The 23753-nt window shown below is 39.8% G+C and overlaps 1 protein-coding gene across 1 annotated transcript in view; it reads left to right on the plus strand.

The window, feature by feature from the left end:
* MYO16 (myosin XVI) overlaps positions 1–23753 on the plus strand; it is a 581111-nt gene that overhangs the window by 401241 nt on the left and 156117 nt on the right. Inside the window, exons 23-24 of the mRNA XM_019525343.1 lie at positions 16757–16832; positions 21525–21700. Of these exons, the coding sequence (XP_019380888.1) occupies positions 16757–16832; positions 21525–21700 (252 nt within the window). The remainder of the gene's footprint in view (positions 1–16756; positions 16833–21524; positions 21701–23753) is intronic.

A 23753-nucleotide genomic window follows, 5' to 3' on the forward strand; every position in this document is an offset into this window, starting at 1 on the left:
CCAATCTGCCCTAATTGTCCTAGTAATGGTAGCGTCTTGATGAGTGGATCCCACAGTATTTTGGGGCTTCACAGGGATCTTTGACTTAGGTAAAAGAAGTGTTGCTGCAGAGCAAGTGGGGAAGGGGAAGCAAAGAAGAAAAAATCCACGCAGTTACCACCAGTTTGACTATAAAAGTTATTTATTGTTAAGTATATGAAATTTATGATGGTACTAGTAATAATAGACATGCAAGGAAAAACAAACAAAAACAATTACAATATTACCCTGGTTTAATTGAGTATTTGAGGAAACCTAGCTCAAGCTTAACTAATAAAATTCAGGTTCAGAAAGCTATGCCTAGGAAGAAAAAGAGAGAGAGAGAGAGAGAGAGAGAGCTGGTATCTCACTGTTCCAAGGCACTTGGGTGGTTTGTTGACAGGAAAAGTTCCTAGCACAATGGTTGAAGGTTAAACAGGCGATGGAAAGAGACAATCTGTTTCTCCCAACTTCTTGAGAACAACAGCGGATGGTGTCACAGAGATTTCTCCCTCTTGAAGTGTACTGTTTACTGCTTTACAGTTTTCTTATACCCTTAGTCCAGCCTCTTCAAAGCATTCTTTTAATTGTGTAAATCAAGAGGGTCCCAAGCCATAATTGACAGGGGAAATGTTGAAACTGTTATATAAACAGTTTCAATTTAAATGAATTACCTTTTTCAGTGACAAGGGGTTATCTGGTTTGGAACATCTCAAGAAACTGATTAACAACCAGGAGAAGCATAAAGTTTTAAGGAATAACCAGAAACCTAGGAACCAGCTTGAAATTATTATGAATATAGAAGATAAACTGGAAGGGATACCACATTGTTTCTTCTCAGATGGTATAGCTATGCTTCAATGTGAAGTCAGCATCAGTGTTTTGTATTTTACCTGTTGTGAATAAGCCTCAGCTTAGCATGACTTTCAGATCTTACTGTAATCTTTTAACATACTTAAGGGGATTGATTACTTGGAGTGTTCATAAACTTTGTGGGGAGGATTTCCACCAGTCATCCCAGGAAAAGTATGAGCATTTGTGGTCAGGGCTCCAATGGGATGGACGTTGTGATGAAGCCTTAACCATTGTTCAAATGTTGCCCACGTCCCCTCTGACTCAGTCTCCTACCTCAGCATTCCTTAACCCACCAACTGAGTTTTAGTCAATCAGGTTTAAATAGGCCTCCCATACTGGGACCGGGGAGTGTACAGCCCAAGATGCCTATTAAACTTTTCTTCTGCTTAGTTCTGGTTAGGTGAGGTATGGGGAGGGGGGGGAAAAAGGCCTTTGTAAGTCCAGCAAGCTGGGTGCCAGGGTTCCCTCAGGAACACAGAGCTGACAGGTAACACCTCCTGCATCCTGCTTTTCCCATTAAGCTACTCTGTGTCTTTCTCCAAAACAAAAAAAAATATTTTTAAGATGCCTGTTGAAGAGTCAAACAGTCACTTTACTAATCCCTTTTGGTTAATCTGGGAAATACATGTCTCTGGATTTATTTTAGTATGCTTCTCTGTCTTAGTGCTCTAAATGTAGTAAATTACAATTACAATTGGTGGACTAAGTTCTACAGTCATTACGTAGTCAAAAGTCTGCTGAAATTATGTAAAAACACAGAATAATTAGTGCAAGATTTTTTGCACAAATTTGATTAAATTATTTTATTTAAAGCAAAATAATATATAGCTACATGAGCATTGTATGCCCACTAATCCCGCAAATCATCTATTTACAGAACCCCCATAACAACTTTGTAGTATGCAACAAGTTAAGGCTCTCTGTTTAAAGATAGCTGTGTAACTGTACTATTGCTTTTGCATGTGTGGGATGTATGTGGAAATATAGTGAGTGTACATATATAGTGTGTGTGTGTTTACGTACATATACACAAACACATATACACGGGGAGAGTGAGAGAGTGTATAATGTATATCTGTATTAATAGTAAATGATTTTATACAACATCTAATCTGCTTTTTACATCTTAATTTCAGAATGTGATGTATACCTTCCTGTTTGCAACTTTTGTGATGGGACTAGTGAAAGTAACAGGTGGTTTTATATTCCTCTTTAGATAGAAAGGAAATGTGACATTGATAAAAACAGTTTGACCAGTGATGATGCCTGTTGGATGAAAACAGGTCAGAGCCTCACTGGTCAGGGTATTTGGACAATTGTCTCATTGGACTTTGTCTTGGATTATTGGAATATTGGATTATTAAATTTTGGCTAATGGGAAAAGTTTGTAACGTTACATTATATTGTACACATTCTAAAAGAAATGAAGCTTTTCATCTACAATCTATAACACAACCCTTTAAAAAGAAGTATGGTGGCTTCTCTGCTCTTCTCCATGCTAAGTAGTTACAGCAACATTCTTTTGCCATGATATTCAGTGTAACAACACTCTTAGGCTTGGAGAGTTGTACTGTAGAAATAGAGATTTAGATTCACCAGAATCTTACTTAAATATTTACTCTGAAACAAGAGAGACTGACACTGATTCTAATGATAAGGACACTCACTTAGGAGACCCAAGCTTCAGTCCCTCATCCACACAATATTCAAGCGTTTCATATAAATTGGAAAGCTTGGACAGGAGAGTTCAAAATACTTGGCAGCCTTGTAGTAAGTAGTAGCCCTTGAGAGTTAGGAGAGTTGGATTCTAGACCTGGCTCTAAAACAGGAGGAAAAGAAACTTGTACTGGGTCTTTATCAGACCCAGTGAGTGGTCTAACCCCTAGGAAGTCTTGGGAAAAGGGAAACACCATATCTTTATTCTTCCTGACTTCTCTGCAGGATTAAGTATACTCAAAATCCATCTACCAGACTGGTCTCTACAGGCAAGACAAGGAGAGAAGTGCCTCATTTGTGAATTCAGCTAAGCGTTACATTTAGGCATGAAATTGGCCCAGTATTTACATTTAGGCACTTCTGTCATGCCAGTCATGGAAATTTAGCCACTAAGTGGACTTGACTGCTGGAAACTTAAGTTCTTACAGGTATTAGGAATCTGAATAGGAGTTTTGCAATATCATTAGCACCTAGATATTAGATGTAGTGATTTTACATTTTAGTAGTGATTTTATTAAAATTATTTATGATTTTTCCATTATGTAAACGTTTAGCAAATCATATTTTTTAATATGTGAGGTGTTTTGGCAATTGAAAATAAGAATTTCTTATGAAAAGTAACAGTATAATGTCATAGTCATTTTATTGTCTTATTTCAATTATTCTGAAGTATGTAACATGTAAAGAAAATTATCACTGACATTAGTTTGGAGATCCCAAATTTAAAAAAATGAGGACTTGATGATAGCCTGGTAAGAATCCAGAGTCTCCATTGAGACAATACGTATCTCCAAGGATCCTGGTTTTCTCTAATTAAAAAAAATCCCCAATTTTCAGAAAAAGTAACCTAAAATTCACATTTTTCCATGATTCAAATGAAATGGCATTTCATTTTCATTTTAATCATGGAAAAACGTGGATTTGGGGTTACTTTTTGTTATCTGAAAATTGGGGATTTTTTTTTTTATCAGAGAAAACCAGGATCCCAGGATTGAAGTTGGTTTTTAAAGTTTTGTTGTTTAAGAACAGCTTCTCTGAGGTCTGTGATGGGATTTAAGTGGTCTGTCACAGACTTTTGTGTCTTCCTCAAAGTGACGTCAGATGAATATCCATTCATTCTTTCATGTAGGCATCATTCTGTCTGTCCAATGTAGAGAGTAGAAGCACACTAAGCAGGTAATGGCATGTATGGCATTTGTAGAGAAGCAGATGAATGAACCCCTGGTATTATAATCCATATTGGTTGGTCTAGTGATTATGTGGTCTGTGTTGATGATGGGATCTAGAGCCAGATGTGGTGCTTTAGTGAGACTATGGGGTAGTCTTACTGGAGAGACCATGTTTGAGGTTGGGGGGCTTACCTGTAAATCATGACAAGCCTGTCCCCTTTGGCTCCTTTGGGATGGTTGTCATTTTCCAGGAGGGGTCAGAAGTCAGTAATGATGTATCCAAGGCATTTGAGCTGGTAGCTGAAAGTGATAATAGCAAGGATTTAATTGTTTGGTCACAGAGTTGGTATTGTAGTAGGTCAAAGCAGGGTCAGAGTCTGGCTCTGCTGATTTGAGTGGCTACACGTTTTGGATTGTATTTTAAGTATAAGACTACCTGCTCCAAATCCCAAATATGTGCATCTCAGTTAATGAGATATGGGCACATCTGGAGAGCTCAGCTGTAGGCAGTGGATCTAGTGATGTGTTTAAGATGAAAGCAGGCAGTATGGAGGTGGCTGTTGCAGCTGGTTGGTTTCTGATACAGTTTGGTGGTGACATAGCCATTGCAGTTTCATAATGGTTTCTAAGCAATTTGTCTTTTCATTGTATTTAATAAATGCATTTCACCATCAACTAGAATTGCACTAATAGGCTAGGAACAGACATTACACATAAGTTTAAGTAATCAGAAACTGGTTTAAACCTGTAACAGAACAGATGTTCAGTGCACATAAACCATTTTGAAAATGGCTGAAACTAGTTTGAGATAAACCTAGTTGAATGTAGTATCACACTTAACTGATTTGGCTCAAACTGGTTTATGCAATGTCTGTCCCAGACCCCTTGCTGGTTTAAAATAAACCCAGCATGCTCTTGGACTGGGTGGGGCTCTCTGCTTCACAGCAGGGCTGGCCCTTCCCCTCTGCTCTCTAGCCAGAGCAGGGGCAGGGTGTAGGCAGACACTGGCCAGCCATAGCCCCTGAGGCAAATTTCTCCCTCCGTCCCCTCTTCTCCCCCACCTCCACCCTGCTCTCTGCTGGCAAACCCTGGGGACCACAGCTGCTGTTTGCCAGCCCCAGCCATACCTCCATGGCTTACCTGTAAACAGGCAGGGACAGAGTTAATCACTTCCTCTGTCCCTGGACCCTTCTCTCCCCTGGAATTGCCAGGGCTGTGGCTGCAGTCTCTGTGGTTTGGCTTGTCTGCATGTCCCAGAGTTGGGGAAAGAGGCAAGCAGATCAGTGTGCAGATCCAAGCCCTGCATTTTCAGAGCTAAGATTTGCAAGACCAGACTGAGAGGTGGGAAGTTTTGGCAAAGACCTGACAATCATCAGTGATCACACATGCTGGAGATGTAAAGGGAAGGTCAAGACAGCCTCACCAAAGAATGCAGAGAGCTACATTTACATTATAAAGCAAAACATGTAAACAAAGCCTTTCTGAATATCTGACTGTAAGGAGACACTCTGCCCTCAGGACTAGTAAAACTAACTCTTGTCTTTCTGGTTTACATTTTAAATTAGGCTAAGCTGTGTATGCTGTTTTACTGGGCTATATCTTAACTTAGGTACGATTTTTGGTAGTTCCCTGTTGTATACTTTGAAAATTGCTGTGTTCAATACCTTGCTTCAGAGGGGGGACTTTTTCCCCATGCTGACATATTCTGTCTGCTAGCCCTGGCTGGTGCCTGGCCACACCCCCTCTGCTCCAGCAGGGAAGGCTGAGACCCTTGGACGGCATCTCTCTTCTCTCCCCTTGTCACTGCACTGGCACCCACATACCATAGGACTTTACATGAATTATATTACTGAACCGTCAGCTCACTGATGAAAGTAGTTTTTGAGCAGAAAGAATGGTATTCCACCAGTGTACCTTTTCCAGGGCTCAAAATACCTCTTTTATCCTAACTGTGGTTTTTAAAGTACCAATAAGGTAATCTGACACATCATGTTTATAGATTTCTGTGGGTTATATCATGTATTAGGTCAACTGTATTGTTGTGATAGACATAGACAAGCTTTCAAATGCAATGCATTCTTCTTCAGGTCTGAGGGAAAAGCAGGCACAATGGAAGATTTAAAAACATCTCTCAGGTCTGTGAAGCTGGAGAAGAGAGAAATTTTTGGGAGTAGCAGACAAGCAGATCATAGAAGAAAGAATAGCTTGATTAATGGAGGATCAAAACCGTTAAAAAAGAAAGGGGGTCATTATCATCTGTAGTGTGAATAAAGGTTATCTGGAGTCACTTAGATTATAATATGCCACAAAGTTAATATTAGTGTTCAATCTTTGGTTCTAAGTATTCAACCATCTTTTGTTTCCAGACTTACCTTTTGAATATGTTATTTAAATTATCCTTAAACACAAGGCTGGTGAGGTCAGAAAGTGAATAGTTGCTCTGTGAAAAGTGTTCCCTTACACATGTTTGTGTGTCTTTCTTTTTAAATTTTTTCCTGTGATCATTCAGTTTGGCGTGTAGTATTAGTCTAGTTTCACCCATGTAGCTTCCATGAGGCCATTTGGTCCCCTGATTAAGATGTACTACATTTTGGGTTGAGCGTGTATAGGCTCATTGCTGGGATGTATTGATTGTTGTAGCAGTGGAGATACAGTCAGGTTTTGTATCTGTTGTTGAAGCAAGGCTTTGTCCCATTTGATGTCTCTTGAACAGTGTAAAGTTTCCTTCTGATTATGAGTTGGGCAAGGTTAGGTGGTTGTTTAAAACCCGGGAGCAAAAGGGCTGTGAATATTCTTTCAAGGTCTGATATTTATCAAGTATAGTCTGTAATTGTTTGATGGTTCTTTTGAATGGTCCAAATGTGGGGGTAGGTGACCACCATACTGTGTGGTCATAAGTGAGGGTTTTTTGTTATTGTAGCAAATTACTGCAGAGTATTTGGGTGTCTCCTTCAAAGACGTGGTCTATTTTCTGCTGGAGTGTCCTTATGTTGTAAAGGCACATTTCAGGTCAGCAATGTGGGTGTCCCATGTATTCTCTTCAGAGCAGATGTGGTGACTTTAGTTTGTATTTTTGTTGTGGTGGGGATGATTACTAGTTTTTTCAATGTATCATTTTTATATTATCCAAATAGTCAAACCTTTAACCAGCAAAGGCAGTCAGCATTCTTCTGATTCTTGAGCAATTCTTTTTGCATGTTGTTCCTGTTACTTAAAAAGTTTGTTACCATAAATTAAGCTTCATACTGCCTAAATGTGGAAGCACATTAACAAATCAGATAGAACCCTTAATACTGTATGCATCGCTACTGTTTTGACCAATGGTGCTATAATAAACCAATCAGACTGGATGACCAACTTCTTTACTCTTTAAAGCTGTGTACATAATGCCCTTTAAGTGCAGATCAATGTCTGTTCAATTTCCCAGCTATGCATGTGTCAAAAATACCAATCTCAACTGTCAACTCACCTTCACCAATGGGAGCTTTCTGTGAGAGAACTTACAGTTTGGCAGACTCTGAAAATAAACCTTTAAATATAAAGACAAAAGAGTTGAATTAATCAATAGGGAAGCTTTCATTTTCTTTATTTTATCCCCAAGCTGAATCCCCAGACATAACAATCAAATCAGTGTAGTCTAGGCTGTACCAAGCCACTAAAGGTTATTTGACCATAATGTTCTCTTTCACATACAAAAGTTAGTTGTGTGATTTTTATCAGACCAGATTTTGGAAGTTAATTTACTGGTCTTCCTGGAAAATGGAAGAGAGGGGGGTTCAAACCTCCTTAAATAAATATTGTTTCCAGTTGCATTTACTTTTTGGTGGTCTATTACTTCTACCAGATTCTTAGAACAAATCTTCATGAGAATATATGAGTAATTGTCACATAACAAGGTTTTGTTCTTAAAATAAAACTAAACTGATTAATAGGTTCAAGCTTTTAAGTGATATCGCTGGTTCATCAAAAGCTGAATAGCTTCTGTTAATCTACATACCTTTGTCCCCTAGCAGAAAAGTAATAAACTATGGCTGCTGGTCCAGTGTGCCAGTATCTTCACTGAGTAGATTCATTTTTTTTTAATTAAATATACTGAAAAAAATGTTCTTACCAATAATTGAATTAAAATGTTTGTTTTTATAATGAATTAAGGTAAGTGTCTAAATCTCAATCACCTTGTATGTATGGCTGCTGAAAATTCTACAAACACTGAATATTAAATAATATGAAATAATTATACGAACTATAGGTAACATGTCACAATAGTGTAATGCTATCAGATCAATAGACCATACACTCCGTTACAACATAATATAACACAATACAAATATATATTTATTGATACCATTTTATTATTAGGAATTATTTTTGAAAAAAAAAATGAGCTAGATCTAAGTTCAGATCGTGATACTTCTCATCCTGTTTCAAGAGTTTCATGGTTAGATTCATTAAAGGCTAAAATCATGGGTACAGAAGTATATATTCCCTAAAATTTTAGTGGGAGTTAGATTTCATATTCATTTTTGCACCAATCACTATTTCTGTTGCACTAAAGTAAGGAAAACTTTTACGTTTAACCTGTTTATAGAAAGTAAGAAAAAATCCTCTCCTCTGTATATAATGCATTTTTCAAACCAAAATTAAATTCCACTTTTGTTGTCTGTTTTGCTGTTATTGAAGTAATATATAATACAGTACTGTACATATTTCATTGCTAATTTTACAATGTATATTGTGTAAATCCTAAGGGTTTCAACTACAATCTCATTCTCACTGGAATATGTGTCATACGATTATGTAGTAATAAATAATCCTTTCTTCAAGGAACAAGAATTTAAGCCAATATGCACTAAATTAATTTAATTAATAAGAGGGAAATGTGAAAGTTAGGCAGATGTTAAGATAACAGGGCCATACAATTACAGAAGCTAACTATGTGTACGTTTTCATTATGAATCATTTACAATTATTTTTAAAAATAAATATCAATGATCCTTAAATATCAGCCCACCTAGCTGCTGCTTAATATTTTCTTGTAAGCATTGCAGCAGAGGTTGAGGAAGAAAGAGAGGAGAAGAGATGGGAATGAGCTTAAATTAGGGTTGCTTTTTCATGCGTACAGTGTGGCATGGAAGAAAGTGCACAAGTGTGAGAGAAGTGGAGAAATTAACATTCAGGAGTGGCATTAGTGACAGTGTGAAAGGTTGAATTTACAAGGCTGGCAACCTGAAGAGCATCTTTTTCTTACTTGTGGATTGAGACAGTAAATTTCATCTCTATTCAATAATGTTTCAGGTGTCTTCAAGCAATGTCTTAACTGACCACTTCTACAGCAGAGGTATAAGGGAGAAAATAATTCCTTCATAACAGGTTTTATATTAGTTATTTTGTGTTTTCTATCAGATATTTGAGATGTCTTATAAAAATAGTTATAGCATACCTCAGGTTCCCTGTGTCTTTTTACTTGAGTGTAGACACTTATTCACAATTTATTCCCTCCTTGTGCTATATTTACCTGCTGTAACCACTGATAGTAGCTCTTTTTTATCTAAAATAGTTAAAGCCTAAGACACTCAATCAAGAATTGGTGTTATGGATTTTGTAGAATAAGTTCTGTTAATTATCTTTTATGGAAAGTAAGGTAGAACATTTACTTTAAGTGCACTAAAGTACTTAATAGTGTACTTAAATTATCCTAAGAGTTTACTATGTTGCATGTTCATAATAGATGCCATTAGAAAATTGCATAGTATTGCATCTGTCATGGAAAAAAATCTATTCAATTGTCATACTTTTTTCTGACAGATGTCATATGCAGTAGTTGTCAAATGATGTAATTAATGTAACATATTATATGGATTCAAGTAATTTAATCTTTTTTCCTGTGTAATTGTCAAATGGCCTTACTGAAACAGTTTAATGCTGATTAGTATTACTAATCTTAATTATATGTTTACACCATAATGCATTATTAAAAGTGCTTAGGCAAAGGCTAAAATTTTCAAAAGTGCCTAAAAGAGAAAGGGAGTAGATTCAATAAAGGTCTAGAGCAGGACTTATACAGAATCCAGGTGCCAGAGTCCAAAGTGCCAACCTATGAAGGCCCGTGCTTAGCTGCTCCCTAACTCTTGAGAAGGCTAAAAATCGCCTCTGTCTGGCTTTAAATTTGTTATGTGCCTAGAGTTCTACTTCTGCACTTGACCACAACTGCCCCCACCTGAATAGCTCAGCACTTATGTCATGCCTCAGGCCAATCAGCATCCAAGAGCAGGCTTTTCTCTGCCCAAGTCCCCTAATGGATCAGATTCAATAGGCATTTTTAGAGCGGACCCAATACACACTGTCAAGGTCAGGCTCCCCAGTAATGCAGTGGAAGATTTCAATTGTTGGATATTATAATCTCAGATATAATAATCTAGTGGTTAGATATTTGCCCAGGAGCTGAAAGGTCTGGTTTCAGTTATCTTCTCAACCCCACAGAAGTCAAACATTTCCTACCTTTTCACAGAAGACTACACTAACCACTGGGTTATTCTAGCTTGAAGGTGGGTAGAGTACATTTTCCATTCTTCCCTTTGAAGCTATGCCATTATGCAGCAATGAATTAAAAATTCAATGTGGCTGGAGAAAGAGTGTAGAAAGAGCATTGCTTTGAAATAATCTAGCTAGAGCACTCATCTGTAAGAGGGGAGTCCCAGGTCCTTATCTCTCCTGCTAGGACTGTTTTTGTCAGTGACGTTAAACAGCCATTACATGACATATAAGAATCTTGAATATTCTTCTACACAGTGGCACAGCTTCATCAGGAGGAATTGAGAGTTTCTCCAACCTTTATGACATGGCAGATAGAACACTTTTGATAGGTAGGAGATGTGCACCCTCATCAGCATTACTTCAGCTAAAGAAGAAAAATACACCTAGGTCTCCCACTTCCTGGGGGAGTCTAGAGTCTAGCTGCTGTCTGTGCTCTGCACATTGCAATGTACAGAAATCCAAGTTAGCTTCTGTACCTGTAATATCTGGAGGCTTGTGGTGTGGAGCAACTCTTTATTAGATACATAAACTTACATGCAACTATGTACAGTAAGAGGTAACAGTGCCTAATCTGTTCCTGTTTTGCCACCTGAAGTGCCTGCTGGGCTCATCAGACTGTCTTCTGGGAAGTCACACTTCAAGGACACTCTGTGTATCCAGGGGGACTTACTCTATGTTACAGTACTGGTAGCAATATAGCGATAGCAGCACTTTATATGACAGAGCTCTCTATATGACAGAGTAAATTAGCTAACATACCACTGCCAGCTGCTGCATCTAGATCACTTTCGGTATCTGAGCCATCTTGGCTGTCCCTTCACTACACTGAGGTTTGCTCATTGCCAGCTGCTAAGTGCGACCTTTGCTTTAGTGGCTGAAGGAATGGTTGTAAGCACTTGATTTCAGGATCTATGAATTCCAAGTGAAGGGCATGAATCTGGTACCCTGGCACAAAGACACAACCTTGGGTTCAGCAAAGTTTAAGTGGCAGCTCCTTGCTCATGTACTAGCTGTTTTGGATCTTTCTGAACCACCTAATTCTCCATGCGTTAGATAGGGAGTGTAGGCTCCCAATGAGGTTCTACAGGCATTCTGCTCCATGAGTAGGATGCCTAACAACTAGGCACTTCTGTGCTTCATTTGTTGGCATTGTTTATTTGCCATCATCTTTAGAGTTGTAAGTATTAAGGTCATGTTTGAAACTGAGATTTCAGGTCTTGAGTGATTTACACAAGACGTTTTTTGCTTGTTTGTACCGAATATATATTTTTATATAGGCCTTGGTTCCAGCCTTATTCATGATGTAGCATCTAATCATAATCTTTTTTAACATTCCTTCACGCTTGTAATGTCTTACAGCAATGCAGAATTATATGTGGAAATTTGAATACACATATATATGTTAAGAATTTACTACCAATGCTAATGCTACCACTTTGGACTCAATGTACTCACTGGCAAAGAGAGGGAGGCTTCAGGATAGACTCACTCCTAAATGAGGGAAGTTAGTGTTTGCATCACTGTCTCCTGCTCTACGATGTGCTAGCATGCAAGGTTTTTGGGTACATGTGATAACTTTTATCAGACCAACTAAATAGTTGAAAAATTTTTTTTTGCAAGCTGTCAGGCACAAACACCCTTTTTCAGGCACTGAGAGACTCTGCTGCTATTATGCATTCTCCAAGGCAGAAAAGAAGGTAAATGCAAATAAGTGGAAGTTTGGAAGACAATGGGTAGAGATAGGAGGGGAGGGTGGGGGGAGGGAAATGCAAGTGGTCAGCTTGGGGCAGGTGACCTGTTGTGTCAGATGTCAGGCAGGTTGTAATGTGTCATAAATCCAATGTCTATATTAAGTCCGTGATTTTTTGTATCCAGTAGATATATGAAGTGAAGCTCATAGGCTCATCTTTGAGAGGTGTTTTTTAAGTTCTCTTTGCGGATTAGAACTGAGAGATCAGAGAGGGAGTGATTGTCTTGTGAGAAGTGGGCACCCACAGGCAGGATATTTTTGTCTTTGATGGATTTTTAGTGTCCTTTCTCTCTGGTACACAGTTGTTATTTGGTTTCTCCTACATATTTTCCACAAGGGCATTTTCTATCAGGGCAGCCTGCCTCCCCCACCCTCTTCTCAGGGCAGGACAGACCAGGCTGCTGGCAACACCTGTACACTTGTAATGTCTGCCATGGCTCCAAACCCCACTCTTCTGCTCCTCTCTTTCTGCAGGCCAAAAGCTCTGCTGCCCAGGCCATGGCACCCAGGTTTGGGGCACATGGGGCTCCCAGACAACTGAGGCAAGGGGCTGCCAATACCCCCACCCTCCACACAGGGAGCCTCTCCAGACAAGCACCCTGGAGCCATGACCCTCCCTGAACCACTGCTGCACCCCAAGCATGCCCCTCCCATGTGTGGCCCGGAAGGTGCACAATGAGCTGTTTTGTGCAGGTTGAGGGGTGCCCAAGCTACTATCCCCTGCTGTGGCTGATCCTCCTGGTGCCCCAGGCATACTTGCACTTCTGGTTTGGGACCCTGTACTGCAACGGTGCGGGTGGCAAGCTTGAGCTACCCCATAACCTCCACTGCCACCTGGAGGGCTACCTGTCACAGTGTTACACGTCCCTGCCACCAGCTGCCAAGGAGGACATCACTGCTAGCATTGATGCCTTCCTTGGCATGTGAGAGGCCTGTGTCCACCTAGCTGTGGGGACACGGGCTGCTCAATAAAATTCTGAAGTGTGTCTTTCCTGTTTGCGTGCTGTGGGAGGGGAAACCTGGGGCCAGGGGACTGCAGGTGGGCCAGACAGGGAGTGGGGGCAGGGGCAGAACTGGGAGGGCCCTTCCCCTCCCCCAGTGCAGGACTTACCACATATCCAGGGCTGGCAGCTTGGCATGGGCCTCTGCATCGGTGACAGTGTCTGGCTACGTCCAGTAATTGACAAATGTAATTAATGTAAGATATTATATGACCCACAGTGTAATTAATGTAACATATTATCTATGGCCCACAGTGTGCAGCAGGCTGGCACCTGGCCAGGGTGCCCTCCGGGGAGGAGCTGGTACTGGCTGGCCACTCCTCGTGCTGGTGTCTGGGGCTGCACCAAGGGTGGGGCAGTCACTGAGTCAGTCTCTCCAAGCTGCCAGTGGATGCAGCAGCCAGGCAGGAGGATAGGGCAGGGTGCTGAAGGCCTGAGGTCACCTCCTCCGGTCACGTGTCACCAGAGGTGTCAGGGCAGGGCAGGGGCTTGGGCAGGCAACCCCTGCTGGTGGCACTCGCAGGGGTGTGGCGTGGCTCCCAGGGCACCAAAATTCTGGTCAGCTCCCACATAAAGGACATAGACTTTTGGGCATGACTGGACCGACAATTGAAACTAGTCACGGCCATCTTCTGTGCCCACAAGACTTTGACCTTTATATGCCATGCTGACTGAGAGTGCCCTCGCTCCTGCCTGACAGGGCCTCATAAATGTGGGCCTTTGAGCTTCCACCCTGTGAACTGCTTCTGCACATTGGCATGGCCCCAAAGCACCACAAAATCACCCACCTTCTCCTGGGTCCAGTTGGGGGCCCTGGTAGTTGGCATGGGCATGCACGTGTGAGTGGGGCCGGAGCTTGACAGGGAAGAAGACAACATCATGGTTGTCCTGCACTGGCTCTCTGGGCCTCTGTGTGACTATCCCTGCCAGCAGTGCCCAGAACAGAGGCATGGCCAAGGACTAGAAGCCATGCTGTGGAGGCATTTCACCACAATTCCTGCAAGCACAGGAGACAGCTAGGAGTGAGCAGCAACAGGGAGCAGGTGCTGGCTTTATTGTCAGAGACAGCCAGGCAGCAGCACTGGGGGGATCTCTGGGCTGGGTCAGGGGATGCAGTAAGCTGTAGCCCTTTACAACACTTACCTGTGGCCAGGTAGCAGGTCTGGAAGGGGGCAGGCCAGGCGGAGACAGCTTGTGGCCTCTCCAGGAGGGTACATGAGGCCTGCTGAGCTCCTGCACAGATCAGCAGTCTTGTCCAGGCTCTTGGTATGTGTGTCCCAAGGCACAAAATGGCTTCTGGCTTTTATAGGCTGTAGCTAGGGGCTGCCAGAGAACAGCCCAGCCCTGGGGGATTAGAGGCGGCTAGCCAGGAGTTAGTGCTGGGTCACGTCTACACGTGCACTAATGTGCTTTAACTAATCATACTTAAATCATGCATTTGCAGGTAATACATTTAGGCACAATTAGCCTATATTTCCCATTTTAATGCTTATTAAGGACATGACTGTGTAGATGCACACCTTTAATGAGCATTAAACTACGCTAATGCACATGAACACGTCTCCTGTTTACGCGCCGAAAGGGAACAAATACATTTATGGATGATAGATCTTTCTATTGATGGCTATTGAACAAAACAGTTAGAGATGTTTCCTCTGGCATCTCTAAACCAAAAATGGTGGATGCCAGGGACGGTATTGAGTAGGGGATAAATTCCCTCTATAGCATCCACCCCTGCCATTGTCAGGGACAGATTACTGGGCTAGACAAGCCATTGGTCTCACCCAGTATGGCACTTCCTATGCTTTTAATTGTATGTTGCTGTGTTTTGAGTTTGTTTTTTGTTTTTCTTTGGGGGGGAGGAAGAGGAATTGTTGGATATTATTAGTTGTTGAAGTCTCCATCAAATAAGTGCATTTTGCTAACAGAATGGATCCTGCAGGAGTTCTTCCTGTCATTGTGGACAGGTCCTAATAAGGCTTTGTCTCTTGCACAGACAAACTTTTCTCCTCAGAATAGACAAATGCATGGAGCTGAATGGATCTTAGTGTTTTAGGTGGAGTTTTTTAAGATCTTTGACTTAAGCCATTAAGGTCCTTGAAGTTTAGAACCAAGCTCTTAAATGTGATGTTCTATAGAGAGCCAATATTGTGAGCAGAAGAAAAGTGTTTGCGGTAACTTTTGTTGTATAGGAAAAATACTCTTATACTAACTAGTTTTCTAAAGAATTACAGTTTCATGCCTGAGTAGAATACATTGGTGTAGTTCTGCTAGGAGGTAACAAATGTCTATGCTGCTAGAGATCTGTCATGCTTCCACATCATGCAGTGTTCAGACACGATAAAATATTTCTTTTTTTTCTGGTGAGCACTTTTATTTTGCAGCGTAGATTTTTTCTTTTGTATTTTAAACATGTGACAAGTAAAGAAGAACACAACAAACAAAATTTACTTTTCAATTAATTATTTGTATATATTGGGCTAAGTTTCTCCTCATATCCTATGCATTCTCGTTGGGCATTTACGCACATACTTTTTCGCGCTGTGACACACTAGGGATGTGATGCATCGAAGAAGACTCGATTAATCGTGTCTGCTCCGCAAACGAGTTGACACACACCACACTGCAATGTGTGTGGTTGTATTAGTGGTGAAATGCATGTCAGTGTGGAGAAAATGGCAGCAATGCACTTTTGAACTAAAATACCATCAATATGTTTTAGTTCAAAAGTGGACCATGCCATGCCATTTTCTGCATGATGACGCACATTTCAGCACTTATACAGCTGTATGCAGTGCATGCATGTGTAAAAATGCCCATTATTTCTCCCCAAATAACTTCTTGTCTGTCCCACTAGCTTCAGTAGATATTAAAACTAGTTGATGTGGCTACTAAAACTAGTTCTGTGAGTCTAACTTACTCTGGCTAACTGGTGAGTCTGCAGAATAACTCTGTATCTCTCCATAAGATTTTAAAGCTTAGAACAAAGCTTATTTATCAAAGCTGTTTTGATTAAAAATGAAAAAAAATCTTGATGCAGAATAGAAGACGTACATCTTCTACATTTTAGGTGGACAACGACTTAACTACTGGGTTAGAAAGTCAAGCCCACACACTTACTAGCCAACTGAATATTTAGTGCACAACGGACCAATTTCAATGGGAGGGACTGAGAGAGCTTCACTCAAGAATGCCCACTAGTCTGGAGGTCAGACTACTCACTTGATTCATGAGGCAAATCAGTCAGACTAAGAGCTTGACTTTGGTCTTCCCCCACTACAGTTGACACCCTACTCACCAAACCATTGCATGTGTTGGGAGAAGGGGTTTAATGCATTGCTTGTTGGCATTTTTTTAAGTCTAACTTTCATTCTATAGCCTAATGGAGACAAATATTGACACTGCATTTTTTTAAAAAACAAAACTAGTTTTCTAGCCATCCCTAGTACTGATCTGGTTTTGTCAAATGAGAAGCAAGGAAATGTTTGATGCCAAAATTTGAAATAGTAATAAATGTTAACTCTCGAAGTCAGTTTGACTACATTTTTGCATACTTTCCTAGTCATTGTATTAGGAAAATGCTAGACACAGGATATATTCAGTTGGAATTTGGTTTGTGTACAAAGAATCTCTTTAACATTTATTTTGTAGCTAAAATGCTTGATATAGAGGTCTTAATCTTTTACTAATATTATTATTATTATTTATTGCAGGTGACTTATGAAATTGCTGGAGCAATTGTGAAAAACAAAGATTCCCTTTCACAAAATCTCCTATTTGTAATGAAAAGTAAGTGGTGGTTTTGTTTTTTGGATATTTTGTGGGGAGAACACATTATGCCTTATATTTTGTAATCATTACCGTACTCATGGAAATAACTGAAATCTGCATTTATTTTAAATGCCTGAAATCATCATCACCAGCACCCTCATCGCCGTCTTATTAACATATTCTAAAAAATGTTTAACGTGTATAAATATAAAATACCTCTAAATGGTGTTGACTAAGATTTTTTACATTAAATACTTACACTTTTGTAAAGACTAATGAAAATAAGGTTTTCAAAGCAGAATATATTTCCTAACTTAGGTGCAGCTACTAAAAATGGGAGTTTTATGGGGGTGCTTTTGTAAATAGCTGCAAATATCCTGGGCACATAAAGGAACATATAAATTTGATTCAGTGTACTTTCTTACAGCTGTATGTCTAAAAATAACTATGTATTCATCCTTGTTTGTTTATTAATTATTCATAATCAGGTAATAAAAAATCTATGATCTTATATTTACTCTTTTAGCAAAAAAATACTTTCCTCAGGGAAATTATAGTTTGTCTTCCCACAGAGGTTTCCCCCCACCCCTGAACACTGCAGACTATTCTAACTAATATATCATATATATTATTCCCACAGAGGTTTCCCCCCACCCCTGAACACTGCAGACTAATCTAACTAATATATCAGATATTTTATATATTTATATTTCTTTCCACAGAAATAGGGGTCTTTCAGAGGTCATATTTGTCTTCAGAATCAGCAGTGCTGTTACATTTTTATTGGCGTTCTAGCAATTTTACTGTGAAATTAGCCAAACTACCCAGTAAAATCACTGATGCATTTTAAAAGCAAACAGTATAATACTATGGATAAAGAATGAAATAAAAAAATTGATCTTGAATATATTCCTATTGATTATAGTTTTAGAAATAGTTTAGCTCTCACTTGTCTGAACTTATTTGTGAATTATAATGTTTCTATTCTTTCCAGTTATTTATGATAATCTATTACACAGTGTCAGTCATATCAATCCTGTATTTTCCCAAAAGTATTATTTCTTTTTTATATGTTGTCATCTTGGCTTTTCATTTCTGTTAGAGAATTAAGTATATAGTCATTATAAAGGGAAAATGGGATTTGAAATATGATATAAGGTCTTTCATAACGTTGAATGTGAATGCTAATACTGTTTGTATAATTAAAAAGTCAAATAGCAATAGACATAATTAATTGAATAAGACCAAGTGTAATCTAAAACATTTATATGACTTAGGAGCCTATGAGAGAAATTAAAATCAATATTGTAGACATCTGCTTTAGGCATTGCCGTGCCTAAAAATTCAACCCCTTGCCCTAAGGAAGTGATACAGTTTGGCAGGGTTAGCAGATTAGGAAAATGACTGAGGACATACATACACTCCATCATCTTGGGATACAGAGCGCCCAGAGTGGAGGTACCTACCTTACAGACAGCAGCCTTAAATTCAGTATTAACTGCAGTACCTTGGACTGAATGTTCTAGTTGTGAAATCTAAAGCTAGTCCTCCTAAGACTGAGAGGATTCAAACATGTATCTTTGTAGAATCTTAGAAAGTGAGGGATAGAAGGGACCTCAGGAGGTGATGTAGTCCAATCCCCTACTCCAGATAGGAGCATTTCTATCTAAATCATCCCAAACAAATGTTTGTTTACCAGTAGTTAAAAACATATGATTCTTGGAATTCTATAATCTCTCTAGGTAATTTGTCCAAGCATTTTACCACACTCATAGTTAGAATAGTCTACCTTATATCAAACCTAAACCTTTCTTGTTGTAAGTTAAGGCCGCTATTCTATCTCCAGGAAACACAGAGGACAACTGGCTGATATCCTTTTGTACTTGAAGACTGTTATTAAATTCTCTATCAACCTTCTTTTCTTCAAACAAAGTAATCCTTATACTTCTAGCCTTTCCTCATATGTCATGTTTTCTAGACTTCTGATCATTACCTTTGCTCTTTTCTGGACTCCTTCTAATATGTCTACATCTTTAAGTGCAGTGCTCAGAACTGGAAACAGTATTCCAGGTGAAGCCCTGGATAATTTATTATTTGTTTGTTTAAAATATGTTTATATAGTGTTTACTGCAGTAGACCCTTGATCTTCATTGGCACTTCCAATGTGCTACTTCAGTACAAGTAGTAGTAGTAGTTGTTATTAACACTAACAATAATAATAGGAAATATATCACTATTCCCATACTATCTGAAAAGGAGATTTTAAATACATTTAAATAAAAAACAGCAAAGAAGGGAATTGGTGGGCACATAGACACATGCAAATAATGTGGCAGTAGTTTACTTACGAGTAAACTACTTGAGAGTAAATGCTAATGAGCATATGTCTACATGTGCAGGGGCATAGGAGCAGATTTTCTGCTTCTAGCAGCAGACTAGTCCCACTCCCTGTGGCCCTGCAACAGAATCCTGCAGCAGCCAGGGTGAGCTCTAGGCTTCCCCTGCATGGTAGAAGCTGCCTGCTGCTGAGGTGGGCTCTGCCACCAGAGCCTGAGTGGGGCCAACAACGCCCTACCCCAACAGCAGGGAGCTCCCAGCCCCTGCTCTGTGTTCATGAGGCCTGGGCCAAGAGAACCTTCTCCTCCAGCGCCAGCTCTGTGGTTACAGGACCAGTACTGAGAGAGAAGGACCATGGGACTCAGGCAGGGAGATAAGGATGCTTCTGGGGCAGGGGGACATTGTGCCTGTCTGGGCTCCAGTGGCAAAGACTGCCATGGCAGCAAGCAGCTCCTGGGGCAGGGAGCAATCTACTGCCCCCTGCTGCCCAGCTGACTGGGAGCCCATTTGCTCAGGCATCTACACATGTGCTACTCCACAGTAAGTAATCTCCAGTAAATTTGCTATTTACATTTGCAGGTAGCAAATTTACTCGCATTGATAGCCAATGACTGCACCGTAAGTGTCTGCACATGTAGATGCAGACAATTACTGTGCAGTAATTAGCTCTGCTGTGCAATAAAGAGTCTCATGTGGAGTCTCAGTAACCATTAGCAGGTGAGTATGTAGAGAAATTCCAAACTACAGCATAAGTTAAAATGTAAACTATTTGCTCGTAATGCTAAAATCTTGAACTAGGTCTCTCTTACAGAAACACGTACACTACCTTAATAATTGGTTACGAAGTCATTTTCTGTTTTCTCATATTAGATCTGCCTGAACATTCACCCAGTTCACCTGAGTTCTAGGTGGTCCTCAGCCTCAGGGATTTCAACCCACATATCCCTTTTTGAAGGGAAAGGGCCATGCATTCTGGCTGCAGTGTGGCAGAAACTACCCCACTGCTGTTTGTTTTATGCAATGAATTTTAAATGCAAGATGCAGAAAAGGCCTTAGGGGCAAGGGACAGATCCCAGTGCCCGATCCCTTCTAAAGCAGTGGCTCTCTCAGACATGCACTCCCTCTGCCTTAAGCTCCTCTTCTTTTCCCCTCATATCTTTGTCTCTTGGCTACCCCACGGGTCAGCTGCTGGAAGAGGGCTGTAAAATGCTCTGTGCAGTGCTTAGCCCATGACCTTGTAGTCTTCACGCCTCCTTGGAAAGGTGGGATGCAGGTTCAAACCCTTGCCGGATGAGGGAGCTTGGGACAGTCTGGGCAACTGTCGCAACCTCTGGGAGGACCTCCATTTTGCTTCAGCCAGTTACTTATGTACCTGGGGGCGCATCTATATGAGACATTTACTGCAGCTACCTAATTAGCTCTGCAATAAATGTCTTGGTGGCTACACGTGCACAGCTATTAGGCTGGAGTAAACTAATATACTCTGCAGCAACTTTTTACTCTGCAGCACGGTATGTGTAGATGCTGATGAGGCTGGCTGGGGCACAAGGATGCTTTAGTGTGGGAATTGACTGCCAGCTAGCCCCACACTGGAGCAGACTTATACCCCAGCCAGCCCCTCCACAGCACACTGGGCCAGGTAGGAGCAGCCTCAGGCTGGCAGATGGACCTCCCGGCCCCCTGCCAGCTGGGGCTAGTTTAACCCGGCACAACATGCTGCAGTCCCGGGTGCACGTTCACATGGTGTGCCCAGGAGCAATAAATTCTGACATAATAAGCACAAGAGTTTATTGCTGCATGGTAATAGCACATGTAGACATGCCCTGGGTAATTCTATTCCACCCTATATGGGAATAGTATGTAAACGCAACAAATGTAAATGCTAGGAACTGCAGTTATACAGCTATGCAAGAGCCACTTAGGTGCATAAAGGCAAAATAGGTTTCAGCCCTAAGTAACTAAATAGTATACCAGTATCAAAAAAAAAATATATATATATATAGATATATATATATATGCACAAGTAATCATAACCTAAGCTCTGAGGTTTACACAGACCTGTAACACTGGATCTGATTTATATTGCTTACTGCCCCATTCTGGTCAATGTAAGTACATTTTAACTTGAGCAAATAAATAATTTTAAAAAAAGTTGCTGATGGCTGCCATTGTTGGATAATTGAATGCTACTGGACTTGCAACAGAATAGCTAACAATGCATACAAGAAAAATGTAATAAGCTGTTCATCTGAAGTAGTTTAAGCCTCCTCTTGTTTAATGCTGTCTCCCAATGTGTGTCTTGTTCCTTTCAAGCACTGTGTGTATAATTTTCCCACCTGTATTTTATCTCTATGCATTTTCTTTTTCTCCCAGCTAGTGAAAATGTAGTCATCAATCACTTGTTCCAGTCCAAACTGACACAGACAGGCTCCCTTGTCCCTCCATATCATTCACTTAAAATTAGAGGGTCCAAAGCAGCCTTGCTCAGTAAGAGACCTTCAATAACCTACACAACTGGAGAAGCAAAGAAATACACAGAGCTGAATAAGGTAAGAATTTGGAACTCTTTTTTTCCCCTTAAAGAATTAGTCTTTTCTCAATTACCAAAAAGTTAAAGACATCTGAACATTTCAGAATGCTTCTTATATTCTATAGCATGTGCAGTACTTTAATTTTGACTTGCATGTTGAAATAATCAATCACACTATTTTAATTGCAGCACAGCTAAAGGAACTATACAATAGCACTATTGATTAAAGAATCTCTGAAATCCACTTTTCTCAAACCTATACAGTAGTGCATACAATATTACTAATTTTATTAGCTGCATGGGGAATACTTTCTGCTTCAACTGTTTAGCTGCCTTTGAAATGAAAAGAAAATTTAAGGGACAGAAAAATCTAGAGGGATAAACTCAACTTGTGGAATACTAGCCTCCTATTAGAGCTGCATGTAAATTACATTGCAGGTTATAATTTACTGGCAGTATGATCTCTAAAATGGAAGAGACACATAATTCAAAAATGGACTTACACTCTCTCCTGTAGCTTAATTATCTTCTCTTCCCAGACTTTTTAGCCTTGTTCAGGATATCAACTTTCCCGTTGTGTGGCTAAGCCTGTTTCTGCAAAAAAAGAATCAGAAAAGTAGACACAAATTATCAGTAAAAGCTTTTCCCTCTGACTCTTCTTGTTGCTTGTCCTAATAATTTCTGTTTCTCTTGATTAGTGGGCTATGAATGCAGCCATTGCAAGGCTTTTGGAAAGTATTCAATATAGGGCTCTACTTGTTGTGGAAGTAGAGAAAGATTGATGGTCTTCTCATACTAGGAGTGATAGAACTAGATGTGCATACTTTCTCTTTAAATCTAGTAGAGGTATGTGATTTTCAAGCATAAAACTTCCTTGGCAAAGATATATTTGATTTCTGTGAGGAGCTTAAAGGAGATTTGGAGTGTTAGGTGGAGAATTAAGACATGATTTGATGCAGACTTCTTCCTGAATCAAAGCCAGAATCTTCCTTTTTTTTGTGTTTGTTTTAATTAAATTCACCTTCTGTTTCCATCTCCTTAGTTTCTTTCCTCTTTACTGTCCCTGTCCCACCCATTCCTTTCTCCATGGGAAGAAGTACAGTCTGCAGCATATTACAACAGACTGGGTTACTATCCTGCTCCTGGTTCTACCACTGATTGGCCTTGATTTGTGTACATGCTCCAAGTGTTCTACCCACCTTTTAAAAACTTTTTTGAGATCTGTTGTTGACCAGCATTATGTAAATACTAAGTGTTATTATGAAGAAATGTGAAACCCAGTAGACTTCCAGTCTTTTTTAGGATGGAAATGAGTTTTCCTTTTAAGTTCTGTTCAGTTCTGGCTTGTGAAATTTGAAAGCAGAACAGGTCTCACATCCAGCACAGCAAGTAGGGAATTGCTGGGAAATGCATTTTTTTTCTTTTAAATAGGTTGGGTCTGGTTGAGATCAGATGTGAAGATACCCATATCTTTTGGTGTGAATTGAAAGGATACAATTAAGCCAAAACATACTGAGTCATACTGGAATAGAGGTTTATAAATTATGGCCAAGTGGACAGGAGAAGAAAGCGAATGAAAGAGGGTCACAATTGAAGAGACTGTCAACAATTATAGATTACTTCAACCAATAGTTGTTTAATCTTCTATGGTCATGACCAAACTTTAAAATATATTGGTTCTGCTAGCCTCATTTTAGAAAGCTCAACAAGAAGCCAGTTTCTTCAGGCTATTCCTAAAACTAATCTTTACAAGATGTCTGTGAAATATACAAAGTAGAAAAGTTAAAATGTTTTCTAAGTTTGCTTTTCAATGTTTATTGAGAGAGAAGTTAGCACTGGTTCTTATATAAGAAATAACTGCTCATACTAATTATATATATTAGAGTAAAAAATGATATTCATCTATACAGGACAAAGAAGTAGTGAATGAACTCTGGGCATCACATTTAAAAATGTTATAATTTATGAGGATTATCAGTGATATGCATGACCATTCACACCCCAGCCCTTCTTACATAAGGAAGTAATCTTATTCTATTAATATAGAAATGATATATTATGCTTAATATCCT

Source organism: Gavialis gangeticus, unplaced genomic scaffold (genome assembly GCF_001723915.1).
Source record: "Gavialis gangeticus isolate Ggan-Ray unplaced genomic scaffold, GavGan_comp1, whole genome shotgun sequence".
In the NCBI taxonomy this organism is placed as follows: domain Eukaryota; kingdom Metazoa; phylum Chordata; order Crocodylia; family Gavialidae; genus Gavialis; species Gavialis gangeticus.